Source organism: Drosophila virilis, chromosome X (genome assembly GCF_030788295.1).
Source record: "Drosophila virilis strain 15010-1051.87 chromosome X, Dvir_AGI_RSII-ME, whole genome shotgun sequence".
Lineage (NCBI taxonomy): Eukaryota > Metazoa > Arthropoda > Insecta > Diptera > Drosophilidae > Drosophila > Drosophila virilis.
In genome coordinates this window covers 11,566,342-11,585,700 of record NC_091543.1, presented here as the reverse complement: position 1 = coordinate 11,585,700, position 19,359 = coordinate 11,566,342, and the positions used below count along the sequence as shown (strand labels likewise).

Here is a 19,359-nt window from a genome sequence, read left to right as displayed (position 1 = left end):
ACGGACGGACGGACAGACGGACAGACGGACGGATTGACGGACAGACGGACGAACTGACGGATGTACGGATGTACGGACAGACGGACGGACGCACAGACGGACGAACTGACGAATGGACAGACGGACGGACGGACGGACGGAGGAACGGACGTACTGATTGTCGGACAGACGGACAGACGGACGGACGGACGGATTGACGGACAGACTAACTGACGAATGGACAGACGGACACACTGAATTTTCACGTTAGCTAACTCGTCTAATTCCACCCGCAAGTGTGGAAAAAACGCGAAAACCGTTTGCATGCAACTTTTTTGTTTACCATCCGATCCGGCAACAAAAACATTTTCAAAGATCTTGATGGAAATGGTAGGGGGGGGGGGGGGGGGGGGGGGGCAAAGATTTGTTGGGTAACGTTTCGCACTCGCATTCATTTTCAAGGATCTATATATGAAAAATCATTTGAAACGTGTTTCACACTTTTCGTAGACTCCAAACTTTTTCGATAGAAATGCGATTTAAAGTTGTGCTCCGATTTGCTTAATATAATATAATATAATGAATACGATTTGGTAAATTCCACCCGCAACAGTGGTAAATTGGCGGAAAGATTTTTGTTTACCATCCGATCGGCCTCAAACTACTTTGATCTCTAGTTCAAATCCAATTAGAGGAATGCACACTAGATGAGTTTAGTCGTCAAGCGGACTAGCTGCTCATATTCTCCCCAATCGTGCCGAGAATTCCCATATACCCCTAGCGTGCCGCTTTCGAGCTCTGAGAAAGCAGCTAGCATTATGCAAAACTGTCGACTTACATTTGACGGTTCAATAGACTCTAGACTCGCAGATAGAGGAATTCTTGCCACAAGAAAAAGCATAAGAGACGCTTGATGCTATTCAATCAGCCAGCCGAAGCCTTTGGCCAGTTATCTAACGAATGGACTTGATCAGATCAATAACTTTAACTGAGTCTATCGTTTCTTTCTGACTTTCAAAGCGCTCATAACGCTGACTGGCCCGCTGCAAAGACCTTGGCCTGCCCAAAGCTGCGCTCTCAAGGCAGATATGTATCTAGGCGATGGCAGCCCGAAATGCCTGTGACCTGTCCAAGGCCTATAAATGGCTTCGATTCGAGTGCAGCGTCTATAATTGTACAGTACCAGCACAGCTGGTTAAATACTTAATGTACATATGCCATGTACATGGCAATTTGAAGCCAGCGTAAAAAAAGTCGCTGGTTCGATTCACTATTCAAAGTCATGTCTTTTAATTGGGCTGCGCTTAGAACCTGAATTAACTCACCATCGAAATATATTCTGATCAAGTCTCATCAATCTGAATTTTCGATTTTGCGAATTAAGCGTCCAATCCAAAAGATTGTTGACAAAACATTGTGATCAGCTTTGCGTTTCGGTTCGGAGTTGTTTCACGTGTTCAAAATTCGTTCTAAAATCTCAGCTAAAAAAAAGTCGCATGAGAAAAAGTCTTGTATACAATTTTGTTATAAAATGTTACATTTATGCTTTTTATTATTTAGTTTTTTTTTTTTTCCCAGTATAAATATATCATATATAAAGTATATAAAAAAAAGTTCATTAAAAAATTACACATACTCTTTATGGTTTGTTTTTGCTTTTTTCGCTTGCATTTGTTTTTAGTTTTTAGTTTTTTTTTTTTTTTTTATATAATTTTTTGCATAGTTAATTTCATTTGTTTTAAAACGTTTTCTTTTTTTTTTCATCTTCTTGCGTTTTATCGTGTCTTTTAAAAAGTACATTGAAGATACACTAAGTTATAAAGTAATTAAATATTTCAGTGTCTGTATTGCATGTGTCTTTATTGATTAGCGTGATTTTTATTTATATGCGCTTTTTAATAGTAGGAATGAGCTTTAATTCGCTTATTTATTGCAAATGCATATTTGACAAGAATTCGAAATCAAATTGGCAAAAAAAAAAACAAAAACAAAAACAAAAAACAGCAACAACAACAAACAGAAAGACAGCAGCAAAAAGCAGCTACGATTCCATTGACGAATGTCGCGAATGACGCGAATGACGCATGCACAACATTGTCACAGCTGTGGCATTGATGTTGCCACTGGATTTAGTTGCAATAGTTGTTTGTTGTTGCAGTTGCAGTTGTTGTTGTTGCTGCAGTTGTTGTGGAACGTTTGCTTATATTGGATGGCGGCTGTTTGCAGTCGTTGCTTCTCATATTACATCTTGCTTTTCTCTTTATACGAACAAAAACACAAAAGAAAATGAACTAAATTTTATGAATATATAGAAAGAAAGAAAAAAAAATCACACACACACAAAAAATTTATAAAAGCTGAATGTGAGTTAGAGAGAGAGTGAAAGAGATAGAGTGTGTATGAGAGAGAGAGAGATAGTTGCGACGCGTTGTCGTAGTTAGCAAATGCCCCAAAAAAAAAAAAAAAAAAAAAACTGCTGCTGCTTTAGGCCTGCTTCTCGGCCTCGATGACCTCCTTGGTTGGCAGCACGTTCTTCTCGTTAGTTTCGGTGTGCTTCAATTTTTTCGCATCAAAGTTCTCGATGCCGGCAATGAATTGATTCTTCTCCTTCTCCAGTTCAATTGCTGTTGCGGCCCAAATGAACGAGCGAGCGAGCGAGAGAGAGAGAGAGAGAGAGATTTGTTAAATTGTTCACATTAGTTGCAATCGCCTTAAATGGCAAAGCTGGTCTAGCCACATGGTCGATCAGACGGGGGCATGTGCTATGCATGCCGAGCTTCTATATCTATACGCACCTTCCTTATCGGGCAATGGATTCTTCTCATGGGTCTCCGTATGCTTCAAATTGGTCTGATCGAATGCGGTGATGCCCTCAATTATGGACTTTTGAGTCTTCTCGGCGGCCACATCTGTGCACGCAGCACGCAACAAGAAATAAGATACAAAATTGAATTCATATTATTATTATTATTTTATTTTTTTTTTTTTGCCAACAACTTTATCAGTCAGGCCACTTACCCTCGGCAGTGGGCAAAATGATTTTCTCCTGGGTGCTGGCGTTCTTCAGTTTCTCTGTGTTGAAGCCCTCCAATTGGCTCTTCAGGTTCTCGGCCACCTTTGGCAAATCCTTGAGTGCTGGTGCTGGGGAAGCCATCTGCCAAAAAAGAAAACATCATGACGTTACATTTACGTTGACAATTCAAAAAAAAAAAAAAAACGCGCAATCGACAAGGGCACAGTTATCGATAGCGCTGCAGCCATGGACAAAGGCTCGATAAAGCGGAAATGCGCATCGATAACGATAACACACACACGGACGCACAATGCATGCATGTCTTCGATTTCGTTTTGAGAATTGTTTCGTTGTTTACCGTTCGGTTCATTATGCGATTTCTCATAGCGATTACACTGAAAGGCGACTAATTGATTAAGAAACTAAAAACACAAAGCAACATATTCATACAAATTTGTCATGCCAGCGAATGAGTCATGCTGGACAGCAAGGACGCACACTTACACACACATATATATATATACGGAGTAGCTGTGCATGCGTGTGTCCGCTATCGAAATACCAGCAGAAATACAAGAAGCAGTCAAAGAGAGTAAGAGAGAGAGAGAGAGAGAGCGTGAGCAAAAAGTTCAGCGAACCTACCGCAGTAGCGCAGCAGCAGCAGCAGCAGCAGCAGATTAAATTCCAATTGGACAAGCAACTGGAGGCGAGTGTACCGTTATCAGTGCTTGTTTTGTTAGTCGCCGTTTGCTGCTAACAATTATAAACTGCATTTTATCACGTTTATTTTTAGTTGCAAATCAGCCAAAATGTGCCAGCTACATTTGCCCATTGTTCGTGCGCGTATTCTACTAGCTAATCGACAAAATAGCAACAAAAAAAAAAAAAACACATTCAAGACATGAGCGCAAAAGTTTCCATATATTAACTTCATAAGAAATAGATCGATCGCAACGGTGCTGGGGTCTCGTTTATATTTCATTCCAATATCCCCCTCCCCCCCACCACCAACATCAGCTACAAACAGTGTAGCCACCCCCCTCCCCCCAACAACACACCCTTCAGTCAAAAGCCAATTTTGTTTGCCCACATAAAGAAAGCGCTTCATTAATATCGATAACAAGTGCACACATATGCACTGCATGCATACATGTGTGTGTGTGTGTGAGTCTGTGTGTGTGTATCCGTTAATTGCACAGCAAGCGTTACAAGGGCGGCAACCGCGCCAAAATAATAAATCTATATACACATATATACAAAATAAATCTACGCTTGATAGCCGTCCGTATTTTATTGACCATATATGGCCACGTTAAGGCGCGCCTAAACGCCGCTTTCGTAATCGCCCCTGGCCGATAGACGCTGAGATTGACTAACGGCTCGGCCCCAGCAGCGTTTAGTCATTCCAGCAACTCCTTTTCCAACTCAAAAAAACAAAGGCGAACATTGCAACGCAGACAATACGTGTGTATGTATGTATGCATGTATGTACATATACGGCGAATTATGTTGTTGTTGTTGTTGTTGTTGTTTTGGGGGGAGTAGTTTGCATGTTCTCGCCTTGTTTGCCATGAATCAACTTCCAACTTGAAGCGAATTATGGTCGCGATGAATCATTTTATTCGCCGTCGCCGCCGCCGCCGCTTTTTGTCTCAGCCCACACTTGAGGCGGACTCTCTCTCTTTTTCTTTCACTCGTGAACCTTTGCGCCTCGGTGAGAGCTTTTCAAACTCCGCTTCAATTGCTTCTTTTGATTTTGTGTCTGTCTTTTGTTTTGTTAATTTCATATCTGGTTTTTTTTTTTTTTTTTATATTATTATTATTATTATTTTGGGGCTTATGTCTATGTGAAGAGAAGTAGGGGTTCATTTGGCTGGCGCCAGCAAATCGGCAATATGCCGTTAGGCCAATTTTAACATTTGAACGCGTCGTCAAAAAGGCCGCTCGAATGTTGAAAAAAAAAAAAAACCGTCATAGTCGGCGTCGCTGACGCGTGGCGCGACGGCGCAGTACTGCAGGCGAGGCGGGGGCGTTAATTCGTTGAAGCGAAAGCAGAAAATGTAGAGAACAAAAGAAGGAAGGCAAATGACAGACACGTCCGTTTTACACCCTCGCCGCAGTCAGCAGCTGCAGTGACGGGGGCGACAGCCAGCGATGGCTCCTGTTATGCCGCCGCCACACACACACACACACACACACACACACACATACACGCACGTCTGCCAGTTGATACATACATTTAAAAATATGTGCATATGTATGCATGTACATACAAAGTACATATGCGCCCGCGACACAAAGTGAATTTTAAATATGCACAGCAGCGACAACGCAGTTTAGTCATTCGCAGACGCACACTCATGCGCATACATGCACACAAAGCATGCATGTATATGCATGCATACATACATATGTCGCTGTCTGTTAGTTCATTTTTTTTTTTGAATATCTTTTGCATTTTGCGTACAGCGATAAATTCAATGCCAATTGGATATTATCGATAACATTATTGGCTCTGCTTGTGTGCGCCACGCCCTCGCATAAGAAAAATTTGCGACAGCCACACACACACACACAGACACGTTGAACAACGAATGCAGCTTAAATGCACAGCTGCACATATTCATGTATACTTATACATATATATATAGATGTATGTATTCAGTACGTGCATGTGAGCACGCGCAAGCCACAAGAACACACTGTGGGGAGGATATTTAACAGCGTCAAACGCCCCGCCCAAGCAGCAGCCGTCGCAGACACACACACACACACACACATACAGAGACAAACGCACACTCACATAGATACAGACACACACGCAAAGCAGACGCCAAAAAACGAAAAGCCGGCCGGCAAAAAGCTCAAATACAACCAAAAAAAAAAAGTAAAAAAAAAGAAGTGAAAAAATCAAACAAAGAAGCTTAGGGCCGTCGACTGAACAGCTGCCCAAATACATAGAGATGAAAAAAAAAAAAGAAGGAAAAACTAACGGAGCGATGACGGTCGCCACAATAAATAATTTATAACAAATGTTAAGAGGAGGCCCTCTTTGGTTCTCGCTAACATTTGCAATGAATGGGAATGAAGCGCAGCCACAACTACAACAAGAATAACAACAGCAGCAGCAGCGACAGCGACAGCAGCAGAGGCGCAAGCAGAAACCAGTTGGCGTTGGCTTTTGCAGCAGCGCTTTAGATCTTTTTTCTTAGTCGCAGACTTTTTTTTTTTTTTTTTATTTTTGCCCCCCACTTTCTGCAACAATGAAAAAATACGAAACGTAGCAAAGTATTGGGAATGAAAAAATTGCCGGTGCAAAAGCAAAAAAAAAAAATGCAGAAAATTGAACAAATTTGCTGAAACTCACCTTAAATTTGTGCTGTTTTTTTTAGTTTATCTTTCTCTCTTGAGGGTTTGGTTTAATGGCAAACGAATTGCGCACTTTACAAAAAAATAAATGCGGGTGGGTGAGTTGACTGGTTGGGTGGTTGTATATATGTATATATATATATATTTTGATGAATATATAGATAGAAGTGTAAGCACTTGGCAAATTTGACACTTGCTACTAGATTAGTGTTATATCGCGAAAGCTTACAAGCAAACGGAACGACACACAACTTAATACTGCGCGACAATTGTTCAAATCCAAAAGATGAAGGCGTACGAAATGATGTTGGGGCTGTTTCAAAGAACGCAAAGTTGTTGTCGATAGCATTTATCGAATGCGTGCGCACAGCACTGCTCTAATCGCGTACAGCGATCATTGCCGTTCGATATCAAATCGATAGTTGCAATTGGCGTGTACTCGATATTTTTTTTTTTTGTATTCTAAAAACGTTTGCGCATTTTTGAATGTTCGCCAAATGTGCGATATTTTGTTTAATTTAAGGCAGTATTTCTCTTATTTTATGTATTGCTTGTATTGCAATCGGCAAGCCGTTAACATTTAAATAGCTTACACTATATAAAAATACTACTTTAATAAGGCTCGGTTTGCAGGTATATACTATACAGTTGTTATATCTAATAGCACGCCCCAATCGTATCAACAGATTAAATATTGCCATTTGAGCTGCGTACGCTACGCATAATTCGCCGAGTGACACTCATTCCAAATGCGCTCCATCTCAACGGGATCGCCAAAGCCGTGCGAGGCAATCACATCACTGTAGCTATCCGGCCCATTGTATGCGGGCCTGTCAAAGTAAAAGTCATCACAGCGATGCACGGGTATATGCGCCTTGAGCGCAACCATGCCCAAAAATATGTCATCGAAACGAAAGAGCGGCAGAGTACGCCCCACCGCATACATCTTGAGCAGGGCCTGCCGTGATAATAGAAAGGCGCCAGCCGTCACGTACGGCGGCCATTTGTCAAACGGATACTCCTCGAGCGACACATACCATTTGCTGAACTTGTGTCGCAGTGGAGAGCTCTGGAATACAAAGCCGGCAAATAGTAGGCTCTGATGATGCGTCTGTCGACCCTTGCCCAGAAAGCGCAGCACATTCTTAATGGACACATAATAGTCGTCGTCCACGAATAGATAAAAGTCGCTGCTATTGAAATGTTCACTGGCCCAGCGCATGCCCATCATTGTCTTGATTGTGTTATTGAAATACGCATCGACAAAGTCGGCGCGTATTATGTCCCCATGATGTTTGGCCTCGGTCTGGGCCGCGTCCTTGCTGCCGCCGCCCTCGGCGGGCATGCCCAGCACAAAGGCGCGCCTGATGTGCACGTCCGAGAAGCGCGCCTCGTAGCCCCATGTCTTGCGTATGGCCTGGCGTCGCTGCAGATTGCCAATGGCGCTCTTCACCAATATGGTCAGTCGGGGCGGATCCGCCAGGTCGCGATCGACCATGAATGTGGGCATTTGTAGGAACTTGCAGTCTGGCGGTGTGACGGTCGCATTGTCCAGCGGATAGTAGTAGTGCGTCTCAAAGTCCAGTTCGTACAGATGCGTCAGAACGCCACAAAAGTCCAGCAGAAAGATAATCGGTATGGCTAGTGCACATTTTAGCAGTAATTTGTAATGTTTTTTTAACATTGCGCGATGGTTACTAGCGATGACAAAACCAGCGATATGTCGCTAACCAGAATGTTGTGCTTTTAGTAGATATCGAATCACGCGACTATCGATAGGTTTAATCAATGGCGGGCAGCCAAACACAGCTGTGCGCAATATTTAAAATTATTTTCCGCACAAGACATTAGTTAAATTAGAATTGTGTTTAAGTAAAGGCATTTGCTTTTACGCAATATATAGTATATAGATTGCCAGGCATATTATGTTTTTGACATATATCGATTATTAAGTATATATGTAAAACATTTTCAAAAAATCCGCGCGAAAACTCGAAATAGTGCTATTAAAAATACCACTTAAAATACCAAAGTCGTTTAGCGACTGCTTGTGTTGCAAGAAGAAGAGCGTGCTTGAAATTTACAAAATCGTGTGAAATGTTATTGCGCTAAAACTATTGAATATGTCTGAGGAAACAGTACGTGAAACAACTGAAGCTGCAAGCGTCGGTGGAGCCAGCAGCTCCAAGCTGACAAATGCACAAAAGGCGCGCATCGAGCGCAATCAAGCCAAGGCACAAAAACTGAGGGAAGCCAAGCTCGTCTCGCATCCCTACAAGCAACTAGAAAAGTATGTAAAACAAGCAAATATTTCGATGGCAATCTGAATTATATGGATTGTCGATTGCAGCAGTAATGCCAATGGCGAGCAACCAATTGCTGGCCAAAACAATCCGGTGATTAAAGTGCAGGGCACCAAATACATTGACAGCGGCGGCGGCTTCCTATTGGAACAGCCTGTGCTGGCCTCGGCAAACAAGTCCACAGAGGCGCCGGCTGTGGCGCCCATCATTGAGGATGCCATTGCCATACCGGTGGTGTATGAGGAGTGCCTGGACTGCGGCGATCAATATGCCGACTCCTATCTGTTCAATAATTTTGGCTATTCCGTTTGCGACAAGTGCCGGGACACCGAGGAGCGTCACTCGCTGATTACGCGCACCGAGGCCAAGGCTGAATATCTACTGAAGGACTGTGACTTTGATAAGCGTGAGCCGGTGCTGCGCTATATAAGCCGCAAGAATCCGCACAATGTGCGCTGGGGCGAAATGAAATTATACTTGCATCTACAGGTGCTGCAGCGCGCCATGGATGTGTGGGGCAGTGAGGAGGAGCTGATGCGCCAGCATGAACAGCGCGAGGATAAGCGTGTGCTGGGCAAGACGCGCAAATATAATAAACAAATGAAGCAGCTGCGCATGGAGGTCAGAAGCAGTATTTATACAAAGAAAACAACGGCCGTGCATGAACATGAATTTGGCCCAGATACTTACAATGAGTTGGAAGACAATTATACTCATTCCTGTACGACTTGCCCTTACAGCGAAACCTATGAGAAAATGTAGTTGCTCAATCTAATTCATAATTCGTTTATAATTCATCTAATTATTAAATAAATATTTATGCCCAATAACAAAAGTCAATTTGAATACACACAACTATCGATAAACAGAATTCGGACATTCACAATAAACGCCAACAAAATGTTATCGTTGACTGCCATCGCTAAAAAAAACGCCAAGCTGAGAGGGTCGCAGCAGCAACAACAACAACAACAGCAGCAGCAGCAGCAACACAAGCCCCAATACCAAAAAAAAAAAAAAAATAATAATAAAAAAGTAATCATAAACAAATTAGCTGTGCAGCGTAAAGGAAAAATTGGCAGCAAAAATGGAGGAGCCATCGGACGATGAGAACTTTGAGCCAACGCCAAAAAAGATCAAGCGCGATTGGCTCAATAGCTATTGCTATTCGAACAAGGCCATGGGCATGATGAAGAAAATGGGTTATGAGGACGACAAGGGTCTGGGTAAGAGCAAACAGGGCCGCTTGGAGCCAGTTATTGCCGTGCAGCAGGATGGACGTCGTGGCTTTGGCCTAAAATTGAGCACCGTCCATTGGTCTGCCGGTAAATGGGATCCGAGCTGTGAGGATTTGGAAATACCAGAGCCAGTGATTTGGTTAAATCAAATGGGTGACAATTGCGGCGCCTATACATTGGAACAGCTGATGGGGCACATGATAACCGGACCACGTAAGCTCACCCTTGACGATGAGACGCAATTCTGTGATCCAGAGATTTTACAGCACATCCTAAATGCGAAGACCGTGTTCGATGACCTAAGCGATACGGAAAAGCGACGTGCACGCTCCCGATGCAATCCGTTCGAGACAATACGCAGCTCCATATTTTTAAATCGTGCCGCCGTCAAAATGGCCAACATTGATTCCATGTGCGATTATATGTTCACACAGCCCCGAGATTCCCATGGCAATTCGCTGATCGGCACAAATGAGCTCCTCTACTTTGCGGACATGTGCGCGGGTTGGTTTTTCTGTGCATACATATATATAATATTATGCTATTCATCTTTATGTCTACTATCATGCAGGACCCGGCGGCTTCTCTGAATATGTGCTATATCGAAAATCATGGAAGGCCAAAGGATTTGGTTTTACGCTACGCGGCACCAACGATTTTAAGCTAGATAAATTCTTTGCCGCCTCACCGGAATCATTTGATGCCTACTATGGCATCAAGGAAGATGGCAATATATTCGATCAGAGCAATCAGGATTCATTGAACGATTATATACGAAAGCATACACCGCAAGGTGTACACTTTGCCATGGCCGATGGCGGTTTCTCTGTGGAAGGACAAGAGAATATCCAAGAGATACTATCCAAGCAGCTGTATCTATGCCAATTTGTTACCGCCCTCAAAATATTACGCATCAATGGCAGCTTTGTGTGCAAACTGTTTGATCTGTTCACGCCGTTCAGCGTGAGTCTTGTCTATTTAATGTACAAGTGCTTCCAGCAAATCGCAATTATCAAACCAAATAGCAGCCGGCCAGCGAACTCGGAGCGTTATATTGTATGCAAATACAAGCTGGCCGACACAGAGGCAATCGTTAGCTATATGAACATGGTCAATAAGATATTGAACGATGAGAGCGATAATAAGGAACATCAAATCCAAATCGATGTACTTGAACTGTTCGATCGCAATGAGATGCTACAGGATGAGCATTTTCTACGCTATATCATTGATTCGAACAATGCGATTGGCAATAAACAGATTGTTGGCCTGCACAAGATAGCCGCATTTGCCCAAAATCTGGAACTAAAGGAGGCTAGACAGTCGGAGGTGCGACAGGAGTGCCTAAAATGTTGGGCACTGCCCGATAAGCTGCGACAGGCGCCGGAAGTGAAAACCACCGAACGTCTGCTGGAGGAGCTATTGCGAGATTGGTCCAATGATCGCAACTGGCTACACATACCGGCCATGGAGCTAAAGGGCGTTGCGCCATTGCACACCGACATACTGAACGTTAGCGATTGGCATTTCATGCCCATTGGACGTGGCGAAATAAATATTAACGGCTGTACGCTATTTCTATGCAAATCACGCGGCAATTTGCTGCGCTATACGGAGCACAGAAAATGGGAACAGGTCGAGTCCAGTTTCAATGTACAGCCGCGTTCCATATTCTTTGGCGAGATTGTGTTCGAATATAGCGGCGAGGGACGAACATCGCAGAGTGTATCGGCGCTGCATATCATGGATGCCATCTGTTTGGGCGGCATCGATATACGGCGACGGCCATTTCTTGAGCGGGTCGGCATGTGTGCCATGTATGCGCGCAGTTTGAATAAGCCGCACAAAAAGGAGCGGACATGCGGTGCGATACGCTGCAAGCCGATCTTTCGGCTGCAGGATATGAGCCGTTTCTTTAACGAGATGCGTCCCTATGTGCTCAAGGATAATTCACAGAGATACGGCTATCTGCTCGATGATCAGAAATTCTTTGTGCCCGGCGGCATTATCATATTCTGTGAACTGGCCGTCAATTTTGTGACCGCCTATTCCAGATCACATCAGCAAATCTATTATTATAATACCAATACCAAGGAGTCACTGTTTAAGGAACAAATCGAGCCGCATCGCTTCAACGAGGTATTCTCCTCGTTCCGGCACAGCTATTCGCGTCGCAAGCTCTGGAAATGGACGAGCACACTGCAGGTGGACGAGCATGCCACCGAGGAGCATCCAAAGATATTGTATCGCAGCAATTTTGAGCAATTCATAAGAAAGAAACTGACGCCCCATCCCAACTAGAAACCTAAGTCAATTCAAATGCAAAGCACACATCGGACCGACAATTGGCCAATTACAATTTTAAACGATTTCAACAAATTCGTTTTCTAAGCTGCAGACCGAAAAAAAAAACAACAACTAAAACAAATATTACAAATATTTTTTTTTTGTAAAATCCGCATCAATTATACATATACATATATATAATTATATATATATATATATTAGCATGCTTGCATCTAGATAATTTTTCTCTTAAGTTTTAAAACGAAATTTGTTTGATTTTGCATTATTTTTTTTTTTTTTTTGTTTAAATATTATTATCAATTTACTTGTTTGGAAAAGTATTTGAATTTCTAGCGCTTTACCCACTAACTGTTAATAAATATTATGATAACTTTATAAATATATATATGTATATATAGATATATATATATATATATATATATACGTGTAAAACCAACGGCTGGGCCCACACACCCGACTTAGCTAAAATCATGATGTAAGCCCAATCTATATAAATATTTAAGTTATTGACAAAGAAACCGCTTGTTTTATTATAATTTAAAAGCAACATACTCCCATATATATATATATATATATATATATGTTGAGGGAGTTACGCTTTTACTGTTAGTTGCGCTGTCCTGTTCCATTCCATGCAAGGCCTGTTTTCTATCGGAGCGGTTGATTGAAAGGCTTGTCCAAGTATTGGAATATAAATGTTACAGAGCTTTATTTTAATCTAAACTATTTCTGCATAATTGTGCAGCTAGCAGCTAGACCCTCGCAGTTATACCATGTTTTATTCCTGGTTATACTCTCAATAGAATGTGAATCCTGCCTGGATAAACAATTTTTATACCCTGAACCCATTAAAAATGGGTATAAGGGTATATTGTATTTGTGCGAAATCCAAATGTATGTAACAGGCAGAAGGAAGCATCTCCGACCCCATAAAGTATATATATTCTCGATCAGCATCAATAGACGAGTCGATCTAGCCATGTCCCTCTGTCCGCCCGTCCGTCCGTATGTATAAACGCAAGGATCTCAGAACCTATAAGAGCTAGAGACTTGAAATTTTAGATGTAGGTGGTCCTAGTTTCCGCGCTGATCGAGTTTATTTCCGATAATCGATAACGTACTCCGTTTCCAAGCAATCGATAAAAACCGATATCGATATCCTGCTTTTTTTTTTTTTTGGCAATTTTGGTAAATAATAAGAGCTAGAGTCACCAAACTTGACATAAAATAAAATATATATATGCATTTGATATTGGAAGAAGAGGGTTCAGGGTATCTCCTAGTCGGCAGCTTCCGACTAGAAACTCTTGTTTAAATATTTTTCTTTGTTAGTTCTAAGAACTCGGAAATCTAAAGATAAGTTTCTACTCATTATCATTATTATTGATATCAGACTTAATTCTTAGAGCTGCGGAGCAACATATTTCTAGACTAAACGATGTGTTTGTTCCTGTAGGAGTTCGATGATATAGTTTTCCATTTCATACATTCCTTACTCAGAGAGCCGTAAAGATCTCAAGTGAATATTCCAAAAGATACTTGGATATGAGCTGAAGCCAAAACTTTGCTTTTCGAATTCTTGATACCCATTTGAAATAACGAAAGGCTGGTTTGTTTGAAACCTCTGTCAAGTGAAATTGCAGAGAGTTTTGGAAATGAGTTTTTAAGCGATGGAAGAGCATAAAAGCAGCAAACAATCGTTTTCGCGCATTCTCCACATAATGCATTACATACGGTACAAAAAGGCTTGGGCTTAGTTTTTTATATTGGAGGGATCGAAGATGTTTCTTTATAAAATCGTCATACTCTATGCAGGGGCCCTATCTACGCTAGCCATCTACGCTTCCAAGAGCATGGTCAGGGTTAGGTTTTTGTCTGTTTGGTCAACGTCCGGCCATAAATTGGGACTGCTAAGATATTTCATTAGGGTTTATGGTCAAGTTATTTCCGGCTGCTTTTGCTGAGAGCTTCCACGCAACAGGTGCTTGGTTGGCTTTTCTGCTCGTCCAGCAGAAGCGGAGTGTGCTGGTTCAGGATTTGCCAAGTTGTCTGTAAGAATATATAGTTATATATCTGAGGCAAACAACACATAAAAGTTTCGATTACATTGAATTACAAACTTTGTTGATTTATTGAAACATAAATGCTAGCTGGGATTATGCTATAGATTGGCATCAGATCAGCATGTGAGTTTACTTCAATAGTTTCAGATGCTTCACATATTTGTGGACCACATCTTTAACGTAGGGCTTGATTGCCACGCAGGTCGGTATATTCTCCGGCTGTTCGATCCAAAGTTTGTGCTTGATTTCGTGCTCCTTTAGCTTATCGCTGAGCTTCAATAGCGCCGCCTCATCCTTGGCCTCCAGCACCACTTTGTGCATATTGTCCAGATCCTTGAGATACGCTTGCGTCTCCTCGTCCTCCACATGGGCGCTCATCACCGCCGCCGTTGCATGGCAACATTGCGCGATCACCGCGCCCAGTGGCCAGTTCAGGGTAGAGCGCAAATCGCTTCGCACCACAATATACTGCACGATGTTTGACATCGCCTCGAAAAGTCTGTGAACACAGTGTGCCGCCGGCAAATTCGTTTTGCATATAAATTATATTTGCTGGCCTGTACGCTGCTCACTTAAGGCTGAGCAAAATGCAGCGATAGTTCTACGTCAAAGCTGTTTGCAGCAGGGGCTCTGGAGCTGCGTATCCATTGTGAACAGCTGTTGAGCCAACATAAGGTGGCCAGATTTCTTGTTGAAAAAAAAAAACTGTGGTCAGCCTAAAAACTGACTGTTAACTCTAGGCGTGTACGCTGCTCATGTGTAAGCAAAAAGTCGGGCAGCTCAGCTGCAAAACTGCTTGCAGCCATGGCACTGAGCTGCGTACACATTGTGAACAGACGCCGTCTTTAGGGTGACCAAATATTTGCTGCAAATGCTTTGGTCAGCCTTAAAACTGATAATCAAATTTGAATTGAGCGCGGTTTTTATTTTGAAAATAGATTTTGTTAGTTTTTAAGTATTTCTGCAGCATTGCAAAATATTATCCAAATGTTTACAATTCTTTTCAAAATATCATTATTCATTTGGGAAAATCCTTTATTTTTTGTATTATTTGAAAATAAGTATTATCTGAAAGTAGTCCTTTTATTACGTATATTCATGAATTTCAATGCACTCTTTGAATTGAGTATAGCTAAAGTTGGGGCCAGCATAGTTTTCTTACAATTAAATAGATGGCTGTGTTTGGCCCTGCGACAGAGTCAGAGTTGTCAAAAACAGCGAATTGCATTTTTTTCTTGGCAACATTTGCTGCTTAATTAATCACACAATGCAGAAGTGTTGAAATGCACGAGAGTCACTCAAGAAATAGTCAATCATTGGCCAAAAGTGCTTTCAAGCAACTAAATGCTGTGAAAAAAATATATAAAAGAATAATAAATATAACTACTATCTGAAGTCTTGCATGTGGAAAGTCATCCTAAGCACTCCGATTTGGCTCAGATGTTGCAAGTTGGTCGAGAAAAAGTATTGAATTCGCAATAATGTCAGTTGATAGGGTATTTTCAGCTACATAGAATACCCTTTGAGCCGACCTCGCGGGTCTCGGGGCCAGCAACCAGTTTGGCAAATAAGTATATAGTTTATATGTTGCAATCAGCTCAGCTGAGAGTCGCCAATGGTTGGGATCTGCCGGGGAGAGGGTTGGGGGCATGCCGGTGGCGCATAGTGCCAGTGACATGCGCCCGTAATTAACGTCCCATTTTGGGTTAGATTATCCATGAATAATTGGAAATGACGATGGTCGCGCCTGGTCTTCGACTAGCTGGTCGTCCTCGCACGTAGGTGCAGTGCCTGCTATAGTCTGGGTTGGGTTGGGATGGTGAGGGGAGCTGCGTGTTGCTGGTGTGGCAACTGCAGCAGATTGATGATGGGCAGCCACTGTTGCTGCTGCTGCTGCTGCCCCAACTCGACAGCTACAGACAGCCGGACTGCCCGCTGTTCGTCTCTCCTGGCTGACTGGCTGGCTGGCTGGCTGGCTGGTCCGCTGGCATCGGCGACGGCAGCTGAAAACTTTGCTAATTGCTTTTTGGCCACATTGGCCAAGGCGCTGGCGACGACAACAGCAACCGGCAAGGGGCAACAGTTATGGCATTAGCAGCATCCCAACTGCCATGTGCCCAGTTTGCTAGCCGTGTTCATTGCATTATGATACCCTGTAAACAGTTGTTTACAGTGGATATGCTCTTGATGAATGTAATTGTGCCATCGATTGAATATTTTGTGCTGTATGCTTGCGTCCATCTAGTATTTCATTTAAATACCCTGCACATATGACAGATCAACAGATATATCCCTCTCATTGCTGGATCCATATGCTTAGAGCATATGCTCGAATAACAATTTGACTCTTTTCTTTGTTATCGATCAAGCTTGCTTATCGATAACACTCTCTTTCAGCTTCGGTTAGTCTTAACACTGGCTTAAGCCTCTTTTTTTCCAACAGCAGTTGCCAATACTGATGGCAGGGCAAAAGCCAGAGTATGTTTATAGTCGAGTCCTATTTAAAAGCTCGGCACACACTCATTTATCTGTGAGGCTGTTGTTGTAGTTGTGCATTTAATTGTGCCTTTTTGTGACACGGCCTACAAATCGCCGAGTCAGCACAGAATTAATTACGCAGGCAAACAAGCGCACACATAAAGAGAGAGAGAGAGAGAGTGAGAGAGAGAGAGAGGGATAGTGGGCCACAATTTGAATAGATAGTTTTTCGCACTTTGGCGTTCCATAAATTTTGCACTCACTTCTCAATTGTCAAAACAAATTTGCCAAATGTGCCATTCATTCGTTATGAGATTAGGGCACGCAACCCACATGGAAATCCACCATCACATTCACATTTACATTCACTATTCACTATTCACACTCACACTCACATTCATATTCGCATCCGCAGGTCCAGGCTCAGCTGCTTGACGCTCCCCGGGGTGCAGCCCGTGAGCCGCAGCTGCCTTTAGCTGGGACATGAATATGAGTGGTTTCGGGTTGGACAGTGTGATAAAGGGCAGAAGGAGGGTGGGGCTGCCTGCCGATAGTTGTCTGGGAAATGGGGCAGTGACCGCTGCCCAAATGCAAATGTCATTTTGTGGCCATTCGAATGAATAAACGAAATTAAATGCAAAGACTGACCCAAAAGCGAAAGAGTTTGAATGGCAGCTCAACTAGCCGAACAGCCACGCCCAACCGCCCATCCGGCCAAGAGCAAAGAGCCAAGAGTTTCCACTTGGGACCGCACATCAACCTGACCATCAATAGAAAGTTGACGTCGACGTTGACGTCGAAGTCGACGTCTGCGTCGCAGGGTTGCAAATTGATTCGAATTTGAATCGCAGTTCCGTACGCCCCATTAATCAAAACCTTATGAATACGAAACAAACTACGAATTAACCCTCCGTATGTGAGTTTTTGCTGAATGGATCCTAACTATGCGATTGTAATTAATAATTGATTGTGTAATAAACGTAAATGTTTTCGAAACAAAGTTAAGCTTCAAGTTGAGGAAACTTTAAGACTATCTAGATTTTCTTCAAAGATGAATAATTTTGTTATCTAGTTGATATCACTTTTTGGATACGTTCTGTTTCATCGGCTTAAAGAAAGTTTATTCTTCTTACGATCGCGGATTTGGGAAAATTCGACCTATGTCTATATAGGATATTTGAGCGTATCATATTTTTGACTAAGAATAATGTTGCTAGACTTAAATGCCAAATTGAAGGATCGTAAACAAAAAAGTTTTCCCTAACACTGACGGCTTACGCTATGCGTTGATCTCCAATTAGTCAGTCAGTCCGTCTTATATATAGACATAAAAAAACATCTAGAATATGTTACTTTTTGGATGACTTTTGATTTTTCTCAAAATTATGTCAACTTCAAGTAGCAGACACAAATAGTATCTGAAATATAACACTTTTTTGGTTGCAAATGCAGATAGCTGGTTCAAACCTTAAAACAAACTAGCATCAAATTCTTTTATTAGATTTTAAAGCTCTGTATTTGGATAATTCATTTATATGAGTTTTTCTATTCTATTTCCATGTCAAACAGAAGAGCTAACGGAATGCTCAACGTTAGACAACATGTTTGAGTAGCTGTTAAGTTTAACAGAAGCCTATGTAACGGTAGCTCAACTAATGTTAACAGTCTTACAGCTGTGCGTTAACAGAAGAGGATGTCTGTTAACAGCTTTCGGCTGTTCAGCTGTTATTTATAATTAACCATAGTGCTAAGAACTGAAGCATTGAAGATCAAGAACCAAAAAACCAAGCTAGAAATATCTGTATAACTTTAAGATATTTTGATGGGCAACTCTTAACGCGCCCAGCGCCTAATATCTTTGGGTTAGATAGTCCTGTTGATTGGGGTCATTTGGCAGGATGATGGCCGGAGAGGGAGTGGGGTAAACGTGCAGTCAGAACGTATTAAGAGTTCTGCCAGAGCTGGGACAACTTGTCAAGGCAGCACCAGGAGAAAATGTCCTGGCTGGGCCATGTGTAGGCTTAGGGTTGGGGCTGCGGGGTTGGCTTGCACATTCGATTAGCGCGACGAGCGTGTGGTAAAACTCGATGAGTTTTATTAGTAAATAATGGCAAATCATTTGGCAGTTGACACTCGTTGAATGGCCGAAGAGGGGATGACCGAAACGAGAAAAGAAATGCGAGGAGCAAGGACCAAACGGAAACGTGCAGCAACATATACAGCCGTTGCGGCTGCTAATGAGCAACATTAATGAGCGCTATTTTTCACTGAAGCCACAATCAGTGTGTGTGTGTGTGTGTGTGTGTGTGTGTGTGTGTGTTGGGTGGGTGTGTTTGTGTCTGTGGATGTGGGGATGCTCAAGTCTCTAGGGTATTTAAGCGTCCAGAATGTAGCAAGTGTAGCAATGACAGCAGGTGCACACACACACACACACACACACACACACACACACACACACACACACACGCACACATGGTCTCTGGGCACATGAAAATTTAATATGAATGCAAAAGAAAGCAAAGAATTTGTAATTAAATTAACCATTTGCGTCATTTTTAGTCTGAGAAACGGCAAAGCATATACACAATATATATATATATATATATATA

General features: G+C 42.3%; 5 protein-coding genes across 7 annotated transcripts; 2 read left to right on the top strand and 3 right to left on the bottom strand.

Annotated features, from left to right (window-relative positions):
- Window positions 1-1,649: 1,649 nt before the first annotated feature.
- cib (thymosin beta cib) lies at window positions 1,650-6,645 on the bottom strand. Its single transcript, XM_002057266.4, has 4 exons — window positions 6,360-6,645; window positions 2,998-3,133; window positions 2,775-2,888; window positions 1,650-2,603 (listed from the first exon to the last, which is right to left on the bottom strand). Exons 2-4 carry the CDS (start codon window positions 3,131-3,133, stop codon window positions 2,464-2,466), a joined length of 390 nt encoding a protein of 129 aa, XP_002057302.1. The 5' UTR covers window positions 6,360-6,645; the 3' UTR covers window positions 1,650-2,463.
- Window positions 6,646-6,950: 305 nt separating this feature from the next.
- On the bottom strand, window positions 6,951-8,197 carry brn (beta-1,3-galactosyltransferase brn). Its single transcript, XM_002057265.4, has one exon. The coding sequence runs from the start codon at window positions 8,043-8,045 to the stop codon at window positions 7,077-7,079; it is 969 nt and encodes a 322-aa protein (XP_002057301.1). The 5' UTR covers window positions 8,046-8,197; the 3' UTR covers window positions 6,951-7,076.
- Window positions 8,198-8,376: 179 nt separating this feature from the next.
- Xpac (DNA repair protein complementing XP-A cells homolog Xpac) lies at window positions 8,377-9,504 on the top strand. 2 transcript variants are annotated; one of them, XM_015169961.3, is made up of 2 exons: window positions 8,377-8,651; window positions 8,715-9,504. In XM_015169961.3, exons 1-2 carry the CDS (start codon window positions 8,485-8,487, stop codon window positions 9,424-9,426), a joined length of 879 nt encoding a protein of 292 aa, XP_015025447.1. In that variant the 5' UTR covers window positions 8,377-8,484; the 3' UTR covers window positions 9,427-9,504. The 2 variants fall into 2 exon arrangements, with proteins under 2 accessions (XP_015025447.1, XP_002057300.1); XM_002057264.4 differs by having other exon boundaries at window positions 8,380-8,651; window positions 8,712-9,504.
- A 105-nt stretch (window positions 9,505-9,609) lies between these two features.
- Window positions 9,610-12,438, top strand: Cmtr1 (Cap methyltransferase 1). The gene is made up of 2 exons (XM_002057263.4): window positions 9,610-10,406; window positions 10,474-12,438. Exons 1-2 carry the CDS (start codon window positions 9,752-9,754, stop codon window positions 12,201-12,203), a joined length of 2,385 nt encoding a protein of 794 aa, XP_002057299.1. The 5' UTR covers window positions 9,610-9,751; the 3' UTR covers window positions 12,204-12,438.
- Window positions 12,439-12,535: 97 nt separating this feature from the next.
- Window positions 12,536-14,914, bottom strand: LOC6633703 (putative peptidyl-tRNA hydrolase PTRHD1). Of its 2 annotated transcripts, XR_011417437.1 has the most exons (2): window positions 14,330-14,914; window positions 12,536-14,258 (listed from the first exon to the last, which is right to left on the bottom strand). XR_011417437.1 is itself a non-coding variant. In XM_070211343.1 (1 exon), the coding sequence occupies exon 1, from the start codon at window positions 14,756-14,758 to the stop codon at window positions 14,402-14,404; it is 357 nt and encodes a 118-aa protein (XP_070067444.1). In that variant the 5' UTR covers window positions 14,759-14,913; the 3' UTR covers window positions 14,312-14,401. The 2 variants fall into 2 exon arrangements, 1 of the variants encoding a protein (XP_070067444.1); XM_070211343.1 differs by lacking the exon at window positions 12,536-14,258 and having other exon boundaries at window positions 14,312-14,913.
- Window positions 14,915-19,359: the final 4,445 nt, after the last annotated feature.

Coding starts and splice junctions, on each gene's coding strand:
- Xpac (XM_002057264.4), top strand. CDS start 8,485: ATGTCTGAGGAAACAGTACGTGAAACAACTGAAGCTGCAAGCGTCGGT. Junction 8,652..8,711: donor CCCTACAAGCAACTAGAAAA/GTATGTAAAACA, acceptor TGTCGATTGCAG/CAGTAATGCCAATGGCGAGC.
- cib (XM_002057266.4), bottom strand. CDS start 3,133: ATGGCTTCCCCAGCACCAGCACTCAAGGATTTGCCAAAGGTGGCCGAG. Junction 2,889..2,997: donor CATTTTGCCCACTGCCGAGG/GTAAGTGGCCTG, acceptor CTGCGTGCACAG/ATGTGGCCGCCGAGAAGACT. Junction 2,604..2,774: donor TCCATTGCCCGATAAGGAAG/GTGCGTATAGAT, acceptor GGGCCGCAACAG/CAATTGAACTGGAGAAGGAG.
- brn (XM_002057265.4), bottom strand. CDS start 8,045: ATGTTAAAAAAACATTACAAATTACTGCTAAAATGTGCACTAGCCATA.
- Cmtr1 (XM_002057263.4), top strand. CDS start 9,752: ATGGAGGAGCCATCGGACGATGAGAACTTTGAGCCAACGCCAAAAAAG. Junction 10,407..10,473: donor CTTTGCGGACATGTGCGCGG/GTTGGTTTTTCT, acceptor ACTATCATGCAG/GACCCGGCGGCTTCTCTGAA.
- LOC6633703 (XM_070211343.1), bottom strand. CDS start 14,758: ATGTCAAACATCGTGCAGTATATTGTGGTGCGAAGCGATTTGCGCTCT.